Below are 16,469 nucleotides of genomic sequence, written 5' to 3'. Positions count from 1 at the left end.
CCTCTATCCTCAGACATGCTGTGGTCTGGTTGTTCAATAATAAAAGAAGAAATGATCTGTGGCAGCAGTAGGTTACAGGTGCTTAAAACAAAAGCTGAGGGAATGAACCTGAGCATTCTCTTGTGTCCTGTAAGCTTGATTTATTGTTACTTTGTTCACATGAAAGTCAAATTTGTTGAGTAAATTATATAACGTAAGCATCTCTTACTTCTGTTATTATAGGAGCAGGGTGTGCTAAATTGAGCAAATCAACCAAATCATTACTTAATCATGTGCTTAATTCATTGTCATGGTTTTTCCTCATGAGTATTGGTTATGTCCTCGCAAATGCATTGCTATTGCATTTCCCTGTAACCATTATTTCTTTTTTTCACTATTCAGTTAATACGTACTACATTAATGTCTTTAAAGTTAGATGACCTCACAAGTAGTTAATTCAAGATACAAATAACTTTGTGTTGTGCTACTAACATGTTTATTTAAAGAGTTTTCTAGGGAAACTTATATAGAATAGAGCATTTTGCAAGAGTCATGAAGAGACTCACAAGAGTAGTATAGAAGATATTTTCGACTGTGTTTGTGCTGGAACTACTGAAGAGTGAGGTACAGATTCCTACAATAGCCAAAGTACAGCGGCACCATATTTAATCTCAAATCCTGTTTTATGCCCCTTTTGTTTGTTTGTTTTTGTTTTGATTTTGTTTAGGCTTTGTCCCATATACTGCTTCTGTCCTCAGCTATTCAGTTCCTGCTTTCCTTTGCCCAGTGTTCGTCCCTGATCTCTCTTTGTAACTGATTCCCTCAACTAAACTAATAATTGAATTCAGTGGAACTTGAGGACATTCTCAAGTGCTCTCCTGAAGAAGGATGCTCTAGTTAATCAGACTGGAATTGTTTCTGAAGTAAATAAAATTTATGAAGAGTTTTCTGAGTTATGAGTAAATGCAAGAACAATTTATGTTAATTTTGTCATAAAGTACTTTATTCATAAATTGCTCAGGCAAATAGATAAACCTCTCAGATACCTGCTGTAGAAGAGAAATAACCACACTTACATATCTATTTAGGAGCTTTTGTAGGTATCACCCAGTGCAGTAGCTATACTTTGCAGTCCAGTGCTTGGACAGTGAAACTCTTCACTGGGTGAAAAACTTGCTAGATGGCTGGGCCCAGAGAATAGTGGTGAATGGAGTTACATCCAGCTGGCAGCCGGTCTTTAGTGGTGTTCCCCAAGGCTCAGTACTGGGACAAGTCCTGTTTAATATCTTTACAGATGATTTGGATGACAGGATTGAGTGCAACCTCAGTAAATTTGCAGGCAACACCAAGTTGGATGGGAGTTTTGGTCTGCTGGAGGGCAGGAAGGCTCTGCAGAGGGATCTGGACAGGCTGGATTGAGGGGCTGAGGATAACTGTATGATGTTCAACAAGACCAAGTGCTGTGTCCTGCACTTGGGTCACAACAATCCCCTGCAGCGATATAGGCTGGAGAGCTGCTCAGCAGAAAGGGACTTCGGATGCTGTTTGACAACTGGCTGGATATGAGCCAGCAGTGTGCCCAGGTGGACAAGAAGGCCAATGGCATCCTGGCTTGTATCAGCAGTAGTGTATCCAACAAGACCAGGAAAGTGATTGTTCCCCTGTTCTCAGCATTGGTGAGGTCGCACCTCGAATGCTGTGTTCAGTTTTGGGCCCTTCCCTTCAAAATAGACATTGAGGTGTTGGAGTGAGTCCGAAGAAGGTCAGTAGAGCTGGTGAACAGTCTGTAACACAAGTTCTGTGAGGAGCAGCTGAGGGAGCTGGGGTTGTTTAGCCTGGAGAAGAGGAGGCTCAGGGGGGACCTCATTTATCTCTACAACTACCTGAAAGGACACTGTAGTGAGAAGAGCTCAGTCTTTTATCCCATGTCTCAAATGAAAGGATGAGAGGAAATGACCGTAAGTTGCACTAGGGGTGGTTCAGATTAGATATTAGAAAATTTTTCACTGAAAGAGTGGTTGAGCATTGGCGTAAGTTGCCAGGGATGTGGTGGAGTCACCATAACTGGAAGTGTTCAAGAGGCATCTGAATGTGGCACTTGGGGATATGGTTTAGTGGTGATTATGGTGGTGATAGGTTGATAGTTGGACTAGATGATCTTAAAGGTCTCTTCCAACCTTTATGGTTCTGTGAAATACATAATTTTATTTAATCTTTGTTTGTTTTTTTTTTTTTTTTTTCTTCTTGACTACATCTGTGCTAAGAGTTAAACACCTAAACTAGTCTTTGGGGTGGTTTTGGCTTGCACCAGCTAACCAAGTGGTTTCTGGGCCCAATTTGGGCCCTTGGAGGTCAAGAGAAGTAAATGGCACAACTCTGTTCAGTGCCAGCTGGCCTAAGCAGCAGGCACAGGTCCTAGCAGTTTTAACCTAATAGCATAGGTGCACAAGACTGCAACAGGGCAGAGAAGAGTCCCTGTGTCCCTTGAAGCAAAGTACTGTAGAGGGATGCTGCAAACTGTTTTGTTGGAAGTAGAATTTTTAAAAGTAATTGCAAAGGAATACCCCACAGGGTTATAATAATCCTAGGTGAAGGTCAAATTTGACTGCTGTTATTGGCATTGTATGCCATTAATCCCTGTATTTCAAAACGAAATCACGTGTATTATCACATTTTGGTCCTTTACAAATGTTTTTCATTATCTGGGAAATAACCCTAATGCTCCCTCAGTTTGGGATAAAGCCATTTAAAGTTTCAGATATCACAAGTAAATGATCTTGAACTTAACAGCCTGTGATCACATCCAAGCGGTGGTATATAGATGAGTCACCTGAGACATCACACAGCTTATTCCACCCAGACTAACATATGGTGATAGCTCCTTGAATCATTAACCAATTGCCTGATGTGCACATATTCTAGATAAACTCTGCACTCTTAACAGTCTTTCAGGTCTGCCAGTAAACAGTCCTTCTGGCTTTTGCATGCAGGTGGCTGATTTTGCTGCCTTTTATCAGATCTTCTTTCAGATCACTTGAGTCCATGTAGTCCATGTCAAATTAAACATAATGGAAGTACTGGAGTTCTTTGGAGCTGGAATATTTCATAGAGCTTACTTTGACCAAGAAAGATGTAATAAAAAATGACATTATCACAAATTTTTGTTTTCTTTGGTGTTAAAATTGAGCTTGAAAAACAATGATTGAAAAAGAAATCTTTAAAATGCCTAAGTTTGCAAGTCAGCAAAACCAATATTTTTAAATTTTAAGTGAAAAACCTGGAAATTTTGTCCAGTTCTGATGGAAAAAGATTAATGTAACAGCCAAGCAGAGATTTGAATGCCCCATTTTAATACACTTGTTTAATGAAAGAATTTCAAGTGAGGGGTTGCATCAGCTTGCAGAGTTGCAGGGGATAGAGAGATGACAGAGAAGGTAGCATGCTAAATGTTGGAAAAGGAAGATGATCAAATCAAGGGCAAATCTTATTTTACTCTGCTGACTATCTGCACAGGGCTGTGACCCTGTACTGCAGATGCAATAAGGTTGTGTATCCTGCTTGCCTTCAAGTGCGGAGAGGACAGGAGAGTTCAGGTAAATAAGAAAGATTCCTGACTGAGGTGAAGAGCTTGAGGGTGACTCCGAGTGTTTTCTTGTCCTCTGACAGGCAGCTCTGGGTCTGACTTGCAGTCTTAAGTCAAGCAACAGTACTGTTTCAACCAGTATGATCTCTTTGTTCTTTGCCTCTTGTAATGGACTGCCTAAACCAAAGTTTAGGCATGTAACCAGTGACTTTACAGAAGTATAAGACTCATAGGCCTTGCTGAGTCAAAAGCTCAGGTAAATGTGGGACTAAACCTTTACAAACAATACGTATTTATAGATCAATTGCAGGACTTTTGACCTGCACAAAACTGTTCAATATAATCACAATGATATTTCCAGCAACTCTATAAAAACTAGTTCCAGAGAAGTATCAGACATGAACCACGGGAGAAACTTGATGTTCTGAGGATCTGGCCATATTGCTCGGTCCATAGTAAAGGGTACTGCATGTATCAATACCTGCTATTAATAATAGAAGATAATCGAAGTTAGTAGGAGGCAAGGACTGATAAATGTAGAATGGCATTTTGGCTAAGTCATGGTATACTTAAATGAGACTGTGGAAGAGAATTAATCAGATTTAATAGCAAAGAAATTAGCAATGGAGAAATAGAGTGTCCTGGTAAATCAAACTTGCAGAGAATTTTTTGTATACAAGAAAATATTTAGAACTATGAAAGTAAAAAAATTATGGAATTATCAAGAAACGTGATACAAGATGAAAAAGTTTGACCAAAAGAGTTACCTCAGCTGGAGCAAATGTTTCCTAGTTTGAACTGAATAGCAAGCATATCTATAACATACTATTGCAGCAGACTGAAAAATATGTTAGATGCCATCTGGAAAGTTGCAGTGATTGCACTTTTTAAAAATTTCCTTCTAACAAGAAGCAATTTTGCAATCTCAGCTGTGGCAGAAATTATGAAGATGAAATGCTTCTTTACCTTTACTTAAATGATACATTATGCAAATTGAAAACAGCAATTTAAGGATACAATTACATAAAGAGAACAGCTTTTATGATGCTCAAACAGGAAATGTTAAGGGATAAAAAAAGCAAACCCTAAATGCTGTTGACTTCAAGCTATTACAGGAAAAAAGCTCTATACCTTTCTTCATTTCAGGAATTACAATTGCCAGTAAAGACAGTCTTTGTATAACATCCCTGTTGAAGGCCTTTAAAAAGCTGAGAACAAGTAAATAAAGTTGTACATCTTGTGAAAACTTGAAATGTGAAGGTAGTATTATTGGAAAGGTATGGGGATAGTAAACAATTTACTTCTGGAGCAGAACTGAGAGTAGACTCTTATTGAAAGTAGGTTTTTATACCCTGGCCTAAATTACTGCACCCCTTCACATTTATCAACTTTTATGGGATTCATGTCTCTTTGCTGATAGTGTCGAATAGCCCAGGGCATGATGACCCATGTCCATCAGTGAGTAGTTTTTACTGATAATTTATTTATGTCAGACTTTAAAACTGAGAAGATGGCCAGTGTCTCTATGACTGGGAAAATCAGGGACGTTCATGTGATGACAATACCATGTCCCAGTTCACTAATCCATCCCCAATGTGTATTTCAGTGGTTTTAATTATGTGTTTACATCTTGTTGACTTCATGTACTCTCTTGGTTATCTGTATGTGCAAGATTACCTTTTAGTCTTCTGTATTTTGCTTGGGAACTCAAACTCACAGGTTGACACTTAAGCAATGAGGGACACCTTTGACATGGGGAAAAACCTGCTAGCTGCTATAGTATTGCACCACAGGGCTGTCTAATGATTTTTTGAATCTTTGTCATTGTTTTTCTTCTTAAAAAACTGTATCAGAAATGTTTTAATGTTGTTGGTCCTGTCTTGATTATGTGTCTAGATTAGCTGATCTCTTAAGGTCCATACTTCAGGAAAAATAAGATGTGTTTCCTTTATTCAGGAAAAAATTAATCAAGTGTGCGGTTTGTTAATTATTTTGATCCGTATTTTTGTGAATATAGCTCCTTGTATTTCTTAGGGGTTTGCATCTTTGTTATGAGGACTCTTGCCACTGTCCTTACCACATATTGTGATTTGGCAACTGGCAGTTTATCTGTCTAGCTTTTTTCTAATCCCATTCAAAGTCGTGGTATATATATTCAGGTTTTTAAGGTAAAAACAAAGAGGTTGCATTTGTATGTAAACTGATCAAAATACTAATTTTTAAAAAATCAACGTATAGTTTTTACAAAAGCTTTTGTTAGACTGTGATGTTCTCAATATTGCTTTTAGTTTTTAACCATGTGGCAGCTCAGCTTTACCTTGTTGAATTAGTATGTGTAACATAGGGGCAAGTGGTGAGACAGAAACTGGGTGTCATCTGGGCAATTCCAGTCAAGTTCTCACTTCTCTTCTGATGGTGCTGCTAAAAGGTCCTGCTTTTCTCTTTTTGCCAGCCCTCCACCCGCACACCCTTCTGAATAAGTACTTCAGCCGTAGAGTGATGGAGTGGCTTGTGGTGTAAGGCAGATATGATATCAAAAAAGCAGAAGTTGCAGATGGATTAACTGTTAATTACCTGCTGTTTTTGCTGCTTATGTCAGTGTATATTAGGATAAGGGACAAGAAGAGGTTGGGTGCATTAGTATATTATGTTTAACCGCTGCACAAATGTTATATACTTCTGATTAGGATATATTTATTATTTTAGAATGTTATTCCTTAGGGTTATGTTTGTGTTTTCTTTCTTTAGGGTTAGGTGTAAGTTTTTGATTGTCAATGAAAGTAGAGCTCACTAGATAGATAGTTGTTTACCTGTAGTTACATGTTCTTCTGGCTACCCTCTTTTTCCTAATATTCACTGCATCCCTGGTTGAACATAAATTTATATAGAGATAGTGTAGTAAGCTCTGAAAATGTGAAAAAAGTTCTTGTAACAGAAAACATCTTTAGGTTGAATTGACATATGTCAGTTCTCTTTAAATTTTTTGAGAACAGAAGTAGGTCTATAATTAAGATGTTCAATTTGCTGACTAAACTATGAGATACAGTGAATGAGGCAAACTGAGCTGAAGATGAACAGAAAGAAGAAGCTTAGAAACTGATGTGAAGGTGATGGCTGGGATTTCCTTAAAGAAAGAAAGAAAAGATCAGGAAACTTGGGATTCAAATGCAGAAAAATCACTGTGTCTTTCTAAATTAATGAACCTCTCAAAAAGGATTTTGGGAATTATTTAGGGTGCCTTCGAGGAGTAAAAAGAAAGTGAAGATTTAAGTAAAATGCCTTAGGGGTCAGAAGATGAATGGGTAAAGAAAATTGCAAGCAGTCAACCTCAGACACTAAAAGGGAATTAAAACAAATAAAGGACTCTTTGCTTAGTAAATAAATAGGAGATAATGACACTTTACTTATTGTATAAAAATAGTATTAAGATGGAGAAATATTATATGGAAAAAATATAACAATAATAATAGAAGGTTGTACTGAAATAATATAAAAATACATGAGTAAAGTCAGGAGAATGAAGTATCTACCCATCAGCAGGGATTGAAATAACAGTCTGTTGAATAGAAGAACTTTAATTTCTGAGTCAAAACTTGTGGGTGATGATAATGGAGAAAGTGTGATTAAGGATGCTGTGACATCCTTGTGAAACAAGAAGCTTTGTGCAAAATTGGAGGCAGGTGAAAAATAAATGAGACTTTTGCAAGAATATTAGAGTCACTATTAAAATCATCATAGAAAAGATAAGAGTAATAATGAATTAGTTTGGCTGAAACTAATCAAGTGTTAAAAGGTTTAACTAAGTGGACAATAGTAAGAAGGAAATGAAATGAGGAAAGTAGGCCCATTAATTTTTAAGAAGCTAATAGGCCAGAAAAAAATAGCTGAGAATTCAGAATCTCTTAAAAAGAAAATAAGGATGTTGAACTCCCAACGCCAATGTGTGCTACACAGCTGTAACCCCAGGGACCCTGTATTGGTCATGCTTGGGAAGGTACACATGGAGAGATAGACTTTGGCCCAAAGACCTTACAGTTTTCACTGTTTGTTTTTATGTTGTTTAGTTTTTCTAGGTTCTTCTCTAATCCATTCCTCACCCTTAATTTTCACTACTGTGCAGCAATTTTCCCTTCTGCAGTGCCAGTCCTTCCCGTTTCAGTGTGTGTCTCTAGTGCTCTCATCATTCTGTTTGCTCTGCCTTCCCTGTGCCGTGTCCCCCCCATAGTCTAGTCAGATGTAAGGTGATCACAGAAATCTTTATGTTCCTTTGTTCAAAGCACCTCAGCACAGTTCTTCATTTCTACTTGCTGCCTGACAATTGTGTTCGTGGCTTTGTCATCCCAGTCAGTGGGAGTACAAGAACTAGCAGCATCCTGGTATCCTTTTTGAGCGCACGCACTGGATAGTTTTGTTGAATGCTGTTCTGTCACGATGTTCAAAGCAAACATCTACTGCAATGCAGCTGTTTGAGCTCTGCCTGCACTCGGTACTATTTTTGTTTGCTGTTCAACACATTTTCTTAAACCTCTTTTAGTAAACTCAGATACGTGCTGCAAGCTGATTGCTCTTCAGAGAAAAGCATAATCCCTAGGAGCTGCCTGCCTTGGCAAGCATGTACATGCTTTTTAATATGTCAGCAGTCAGTTATTTAAGCAGTGGTTTTTCTCCTCAGTTTGTGTTAGCCTGGCCCAACACTTAAATATTTTTTTCATTTACCTTCACTTAAGGAGATCAGATGAATGTCCAGAATTGTAAATTTGACAACTGTGGATCCTTGCAGTCCTAGCTCAGATGATTTAGTTATTCTACCTTTTACACTCTATTAGAGATATATTAGAATACTAGTATTTCAGAACCAGGATCATGCAATTGATATTACTCACAAGAGCAGTCCCATATTCTCTAAAACCACATGCTGACTTTCTGGAGAGAGTTTTCATTGGCTAATTTTTCCTTTTTCCCTGCCACAGTGCATTCCTGCCTGAGTAAAACAGTTTACCTCCACAACCTTAGGAGAAAAGTTACTGGTCTGCTGTTTTTCCCAATCAAGATAATTTCATATTAAAGGATATTGTTCTGTGCATACCCAGAGCCTCATCTGTAATCATCCTTCAAATCTGCAGTTTGTTCAATAATTAACTTGTTGCTATAAGGCTCATACAGAGTACAAGTAGTTCAGTTCTTTATGTAAAATCATCTGCTGTTTTGAGAATGGTTTAAAATATTTTTCTTTGGGAATATTATTTTATTTTTTCATTACAATAGTGAAAGAAATGGAAGCTGTTTTCATGTCTAAGCCAAGTTAGAAATATTGGAGATTAGAGTCCTCCACCTCTTTCAAAGAATGAGACCTGCTACAATGGATTTTTTCACGTCATGTCTGGAACTCTTTTTCTGAAGAAAAGTAGCTGTTACAGTGCTTAAAATACCTTGATAGCATGATCACGAATAGGTACTGCTGTCTGCTGCGGAATAATTACATTTTTGAGATCTGGATTTATTCCCTTCAGGTGTTTATTAGTGATAGGGGCTGTCATTTGAATCTTTGACAGCATCGGTAGTAACGTTTATATTGTAATTTAACCAAGTATTGGAATACTAGCATAACCTTCTTGATTTTTGGGGGGCTTTAGGACACTGTGGGTTTCCCCTTCCTCCCCCCTCCTTCCTATTACAGGAGTGTCTCATCTACAACTGGTGAGAAGTTGTGGGAGCTAAGACTTCACCTCAAGATGCAGTACCAAGACCCTGGCACGCTTCATCCTTTTTCTCCATGCTAAGTTATATTTCCTACTACTTATTACAGCTACTTCCTCCACTTAGTCCCCTTTGGGGTCAGCCCACAGTAAAGTAGTTATGGTAAATAGTGAGCTGACTGGAAGGAGTCATGGACAACACATCCCTACTGCCACATCCTCTCTGTCCTTGCTGTTACCAGAGGCAACACAAGTGGCATTCTCCCCTTGCTGGGAAGAAGTGTTTGAGGAAGGAAAGTGGAGGTAAGGACCTGGTCCAGGAGCCTTAGATAATCCAGGCCTGATCACATGGATAGTATCTTTTCCAGAAGTATTTCTGCCTGACAACTTTGAAGTAACAGTACTGTGACAGTAACATGCCACCTCTCTTGAACATGGCTATTTCGATAGATTTGATTGTATTGATAAAGCCCTTGTATCTCGTGTATAAGAGCACAAACATCTAGTTTGTCTCTTTGTTTTTCCCTTAGTATTCACAGTTTGCTCTGGGCACTTGCAGCATTTAGGAAGAATATCAGTCTGATTTGTTGCCTGCAAGAGAGTCTAATTAAAACAAGAGAGCAGGATGGGAATTGATGACACATAGTGCAGCTGAGCTGCTCCAAAAGCTGAACATGGCAGCTGTGGTTTTCGTCATTTGCAAAGCCTCAGCCAACACGTTGGCCCACAGAGTTAAAATAAATGTCTAATTATGTTGTTTAATTATTTTGGTTCCAAATTCCTGCTTGAAAAGTATTGCAAAAGATGTGAGAGAAGCACTGAGAGTGCCATTATCATGATGGTGGCTTGCCAATAAATCAGAAATCACGACGCTTTCTCTTAGTCAGGTTCCTTCCCTCCCTGTGCTGGGTGGTCAGGCTGCAGAGGAAGAGTGCATGTGCTTGAACCAGTCTCCAAGCCCTCTCCCCTCCCCTGTCACTTGGCACTGACTCACAGCACTGTTTTTCAACATGATGCTAATTAGCTGCTGAGCAGCGAGATACTGTGAACGCTAAGAGAAAAGACAGAAAAAGACTTCAAAGATGTTAACCTTTTTTTTTTTTTAATTATATTGTGAAAATAATAAAAGAAATATCTAATCACTGCTTCCTGGATCCAGCTATTTCTTGTATGCAGGGAGACATTGCTCCAGGTTATTCTGGGGCGAGGAGGTTATGACTTTCTTCTTTGCTTTCTATGGACTAGTTATTCAGTGGACCAAAGAGAGGGAGCAAATATGGATTGCTGGGTTAAGTCTGGTGGCTAAACTTGAACAAGATTCTACTAGTTTGCCAAGTTAGAGAAAAATTGATGCAGCAAGAGAAACTGAGATTCCTGCATCAGAGCAGCCTTTTGGGGGGTGAATTGCCTTAGGTCTAAGTCCAGTTTGGGACATGAAGACCTTTTCATACACAGCTTAAGCAAATGCTCTTGATTAAAGTTATGAGAACAATTAGGTGCTTCAGACTCTCTGTTGTTTTAGCCCATAGTCACAAAATTACTTGCCAGTAAAGTGATTAATCCTATCTAGATTAATGAGTTTCCTCTCTTTGTACAAAGGCTGTCTATCAGTTAAGATGTTTGTGAATCAACTGTTCATCTGAATTGTCTTTATCAAGAACCCTGGAAAAAAAGTGACTTTTCACACATAAATGGTTCCCACTGGTTGTGTGTATTTAATTAAGTAGGGGTGCACTACAGCTGTAATGTGTTATTCTTAATTTGCCATTCTTCGAATAGCTTGATAGCAGATGAATGTTGAATACATTGTCAAAAACTAGGGAAAAAACACTTTAAGAAAGACTTCTGTTTTTCATCTGATTCTATTTGTCTTTTCTTTTCCCAGTGTTAAAGTTCTTCCCTTCCCCCATCAGGAAAATTCTGCATGACATGAATGAAGATTACTCATATAGTCAGTGCCCCACTTACTATTAATTTATATGATCAAGGAGACCTCTGAAATGTTCAAGGAATACTTAGAGTCAAACATTTACAGTCATCAAACTCATGATTAATGCAAAAATAAATTGTGACTGTAGGTGATGAACCTGGTGAGCTATCTTGAGATCATTGTTTTGTTCTCCCATAAACTGAATTTCACATTTTTCATAACTATACTGAGACCTTTCTGTTTCTACATGGAATTAATAAGAGGGGAAAATGAGAGCTAGAGCACCAAGAAGCCAGGTCTATTCAGAATCCAATATTTTGACTTATTTTGAATGATGCACTCCAAAGGGATTTACAGTTGTTATTATTGTGAAGAAAAACTGGCTGAAGAGAAAAAAGATTTGTCTGCAGAGTTTATTGTCTGTTTGCTGCTGATCTCTCTGCAGCTAATGGAATATTGGTACTACAAACAATGACTGCACACCGCAGCTGATTGATTTCTTAATACTTCTTTTGGTGCATGTGGTCAGTCAGCTGTATTCTCCTTTTTTCAGTCAAGGCTTTCTGATTTCAATTCTCAGTTTCCTCCCCGAACAGATGCTTTTTGTAATTGAGCATTATGAAAAGACTTTCTGAAAAGTCTACATAGAAGGAAAACTAGGTTTAATTTCTTTTGTTCTAGTCTGATCCTGTGGGGAGTTTTAATGTGATGACTGTAGAGAAATCTTGGTGCCCATCTGAGAGTGGTAAGAATTTAAATGAGATATTTTTATTTCTCTTATCCTGGAGATAGCATAAATTAGAATTTGATAAAATGCACAAATTAGAGTAAAATTAAATTTTTTCTGCTGCCTTTGGGTCTCTTAATCTTGCCAGTCCCTCTCCTTATTTCTCTTTTTGCATGTGCACATCTGTGAGTAGTATTTTATTCTCAAATATATTTCAGGATTTATTCATGTTTATCCACATACCAGCCACAGTGCCTTATCTTTAACATTATTTTCAAATAATCCAAAGTAAATCTAAAATAGTATTTTATTTTCGGCACCTTTTAGCATTACTTTTCTACGAAAGAAGTGAAAACAACTCTTAGATTTGTGGTAAGAGCAGAGTCCATGCAAGGGGACATTAAAATATACCATGATAGTTCCTGCTCACTAAAATCCCTGATCTGATACCAGTTCATAAGCAGTTGAAGGAGACCAAAACTAATGTTAACTTCACCTTTCCAAACGTGAATTTTCTCCCATATATGACTACTTCACGTCTTGGTTGGTGAGAATGCACTTTCTTACTTTCAAAGGCTTACACTTACTCCTGCCCACTGTAAAGTAGGACTTTACATACAACATGAGGCTGGTGTGGTAGGATGTGTTGCTGTGATGCATAACTACTGTTAGAAAGACAAAGTGTGTACCAGGTTGCAGCTCATCTCTCTGCTCTATGAAGATGTCTGGCTTACCAGATGCAACAAGTATGAAGCCACTAGACCTGAGATTTCATTCTACTACAGGGCACAGAAAGGCAACCATGCTTCCTAACAACAGCAATCTGCTTTCACCCTTGACTGTTTATGCGAGAAAAGACCACAACTAATCTCACACAGTGTATGCTTTGAAAAAATACTTAATCAAAACTGTGTCAGCTTTAAATTTTTAAGTTGAATATTACCCTGGATTTTCAAACACCTTGTTAAGCAATGGATATATTCAAGTTCTTGCAATTCTAGAGGAGTGAAAGTTTGACAGCAGGGCAGTGGGGCACCCTGTGAGCATGAAAAGAGTAACAGGTGAGATTTTCGAGGCAAGTATATAATTAAGCTAGCAAAAGGGACATTGAAAGCTCTTATAATAAGGATTGCTTTTCACATCACAATCGATGCTTGAAAACGTTGTGGATAATTTTTTATTTTGAAAAGGCTACAGTAAAATGGAAATGGAGAAAGAAAGAAAAAAAATGAAAATGCAGTATATTCAGACATTTTCTGTCAGACTGTTAATGCCTGGTGTCCTTAATGCAACTTTTCTGCTGTTAAAGTAAAATAAAAAAAATTCCCTCTCTTATTTTTCAGTGAAGAATTTAAAAGACTGATATGGATACATTCTTGCAAGATCTTCTTATCCAGAGCATCTCTGGAAATGTCTGGTACTTCAGTGAAACATTAAGGCATCCCACATTGTTTCCTTCCCAGTTTTCAAAATTCTTCCACATGGGGATACTCACTGGTTACCCTGGCTCATCATACCATCCATTTGCTGTATCTCTTTCAACTTTAAGTGTATGTTTACATAGTTAAGTCATGTGCTCTGCAAATGAAATGCTCAGCTAAAATCCAGGCAGGAGGCTGCCATTGGTGGATGCAGAGTTTTTCCTTGAAATCAGTTGCCCTCTTCAATGAGGAATTGCCAGGATCTCCCCTCTTCTAGGCTCCTTATTCATCCACAGAGGTGGTTGGGCCAGTCTCAACTTTAACTTTCAACTCAAACTCACATGAGAGCAGCTTTGGCTGTTTCTATCTTAGGTTTCTAAACTAGAGGACAAATGAGTGCTAGCATGGCAGCTGCAAGATGTGTGGTGTGTGACTGTGAAGGCTGGGTAACTTCACTGTAGGGACACTCGTACTTGCTTGGGTCTAGATACATAGGGACTTGCCTGGAAATCTGGCTTTGCAGCACTTAACTTGACTCTAGGAATGAGGGAGAACTCTTTAAGAGATCAACCCACTCAGATAAAGAATAATTTGCATATAGCAGCAAGCTTTAGAAATGTCACTACCGTGATTTTTACCTTATTTTAATGGTAGCCAGAATTAGATCCATGAAATTTGATTTGGCTGAAATGCATGACTGAGTGAAATTCTAGCTGATTATTTTATTTTTTTCCCACATAATTAGATGCCTTTTGATATTTTTACTTGGAAATAGTTTTCATTCTTTAATAGGAAGTAAAACCACGACCAAGGTGCACAGTGTATCTTTGAACACTCTATTTAACAAGTTTTCTCTTTCAAGGTTCAAAGAATTAAAATTATGATCTGTGTGAAATTATACATAAGCCTTCTTCAGAATGCTTTCTTTATGATCTCTTAGTTTACATTTCTTTAACATTATTTGTTATTTAAAATATAACTTGTCTTATTTACATAGATGTTTGAATTTCATGTTACAGTAGCAATACCACACTCCAGGTAATTCATTTCCAGTTGAGCTTCCTTCTGCTTGAATGTTTAAAAAAACATTGGGCTTTCTGTATTTTATCTTTTAATGCCTCCCTCAGTCTGCAATAACCATTCAAGAAATACATTGTGTGTCATGGCCTATTGGTTTAATTTAAAAATCTAAATTTGGAGACTCCACATGCTATGCTTTCAGTTTTTCTAGTGTAAAGCTGTCCTATAATGGGAAATTGGAAATACACTTCACCATCACTGAAAAAAAATCAGCATTGATATAGTAGAAACAGAGTAGAAAAATACTTTGTCTGTGTCATACTTGGTGAAAAGTAGTATAGATATAACTGTGAAACCTGCTAAGGCTTCTAAAAAATCCCAGCTGTTTTAAGGCAATTTCTACCTTGGGGGATTGAATGCCCTGAGGTGGCATGTGACATGGCAGCACCAGGCAGAGATACTCACACGAGTCAGGAGGTACTATTGGAGTATCAGCAAATCAGCATGCCTGTGCCAGTGTGGTTACTGCCTGCATTTCTCCCTGTTTGGAGTGTCCAGCTTGTGCTGCATGATAATAATGGCTCTTGGGGACAGCTTTTGTGAAGACATGTCCAATGGCTGTGAGTGTAAACACAGCAATTCAAGAGCATCTCAAGTCACCATTTACCTTCAGGACAGAATTTTAGCTTCAGGACAATTCCCAAATACCTTTTTTGCTTGACTAGACTTGCTCATGTGGTACTTAAAATCCTAGGGATAATGACAGTCAGCAAAGCAAGTTTGCACCCTCAGCAAGTTTTCCAGTGACACCAAGCTGTGTGCTGCCATCACCAAGCTGGAGGGAAGGGATGCCATCCAGAGGAACCTTGACAGGATATGTGAACCTCATGAAGTTCAATAAGGTCAAGTGCAAGGTCCTGCACCTGGGCAGTCCCAAGCACAAGTGTGGGCTAGATGGAGGATGGATTAAGAGCAACTCTATGGAGAAAGACCAGGGGATGTTGGACAAGGAACTTAACATGAGCCAGCAATGTGTGCTTGGATCCCAGAAAGCCAGCCATGTCCCGGGCTGCACCAAAAGAAGCATGGCCAGCAGGTTGAGGGAGGTGATTCTGCTTTTCTACTCCAGTCTCATGAGATCCCCACCTGAAATATTGTATCCATCTCTGGAGCCCCCAGTGTAAGAAGGTCGTGGACCTGCTGGAGCAAGTTCACGCGAGGGCCATGAAGATGATCAGAGGGCTGGAGTACCTCTCCTATGAAGACAGACTGAGAGAGTTGGGGTTGTTCAGCCTGGAGGAGACTCAAGGGAGACTCTATAGCAGCCTTCCAGTACCTGAAGTGACTACAAGAGAGTTGGAGAGGGACCTTTTTGCAAGGCCATATGGTGATGAGACAAGAGGGAATGGCTTCAAACTGAAGGAGGGAAGATTTAGATTAGTGTTAGGAAGAAATTCTTTACCCAGAGAGTAGTGAGTAAGTGGAACAGGTTTCCCAGAGTTGTGAATGAACCACACCAGGAAACATTCAAGGCCAGGCTGGGTGAGGTTTTGAGCAACCTGGTCTTGTGGAAGGTGTCTCTATGGCAGGGGGATTGAAACTAAATTATCTCTAAGATCCCTTCCAAACCAAACTATTCTATTATTCTATGGCAGTGTCCCATCCAGGTGGGTGTTAAAGGTCTCCTTTCTCCTGTATGTCTAAGCCTTTACCTTATCTGGCATTGGAAAGGAATATACTGAAGTCAAGAACCTTGGAATCGCAGAATATTCTGAGTTGGAAGGGACCCCCAAGGATCATCAAGTCCAACTCCTGGTCCTGCACAGGACTATCTCCAAGAGTCAAACCATGTGCCTGAAAGCATTGTTCAAGTGCTTCTTGACCTGACCAAGGTCAGGCTTGGTGCTGTGATCACTTCCCTGGGGAGCCTATTCCAACACTCAACCGCCCTGGGGCTGAAGAACCTTTTCCTAACATCCAACCTAAACCTCCCCTGACACAACTTGAGGCCATCCCCTCAGGTCCTGTCGCTGGTCACCATAGAGGAGAAGACAGTGTCTGTCCCTCCTCTTCCCCTCATGAAGAAGTTGTAACTGCAATGAGGTCTTCCCTC

General features: G+C 39.0%; 1 protein-coding gene across 5 annotated transcripts in view; it reads left to right on the top strand.

The window, feature by feature from the left end:
• GABRA4 (gamma-aminobutyric acid type A receptor subunit alpha4) overlaps positions 1-16,469 on the top strand; it is a 119,484-nt gene that overhangs the window by 53,275 nt on the left and 49,740 nt on the right. Inside the window, exon 12 of one of the 5 annotated variants that reach the window (XM_051790012.1) lies at positions 486-707. The exons of the other annotated variants lie outside the window; for them this stretch is intronic. Within the exon in view, the coding sequence (XP_051645972.1) occupies positions 486-495 (10 nt within the window). The 3' untranslated portion in view covers positions 496-707. Of the gene's footprint in view, positions 1-485; positions 708-16,469 lie in introns of those variants that run through there. 5 annotated transcript variants of the gene reach the window in all.

The sequence above is a fragment of the Manacus candei genome, unplaced genomic scaffold, assembly GCF_025592945.1.
Source record: "Manacus candei isolate 608988 ecotype Guabito, Panama unplaced genomic scaffold, ASM2559294v1 h1tg000028l, whole genome shotgun sequence".
NCBI lineage: Eukaryota > Metazoa > Chordata > Aves > Passeriformes > Pipridae > Manacus > Manacus candei.
Note: the sequence above shows the minus strand (reverse complement) of the source record. Positions and strands in the feature narration are given on the sequence as shown.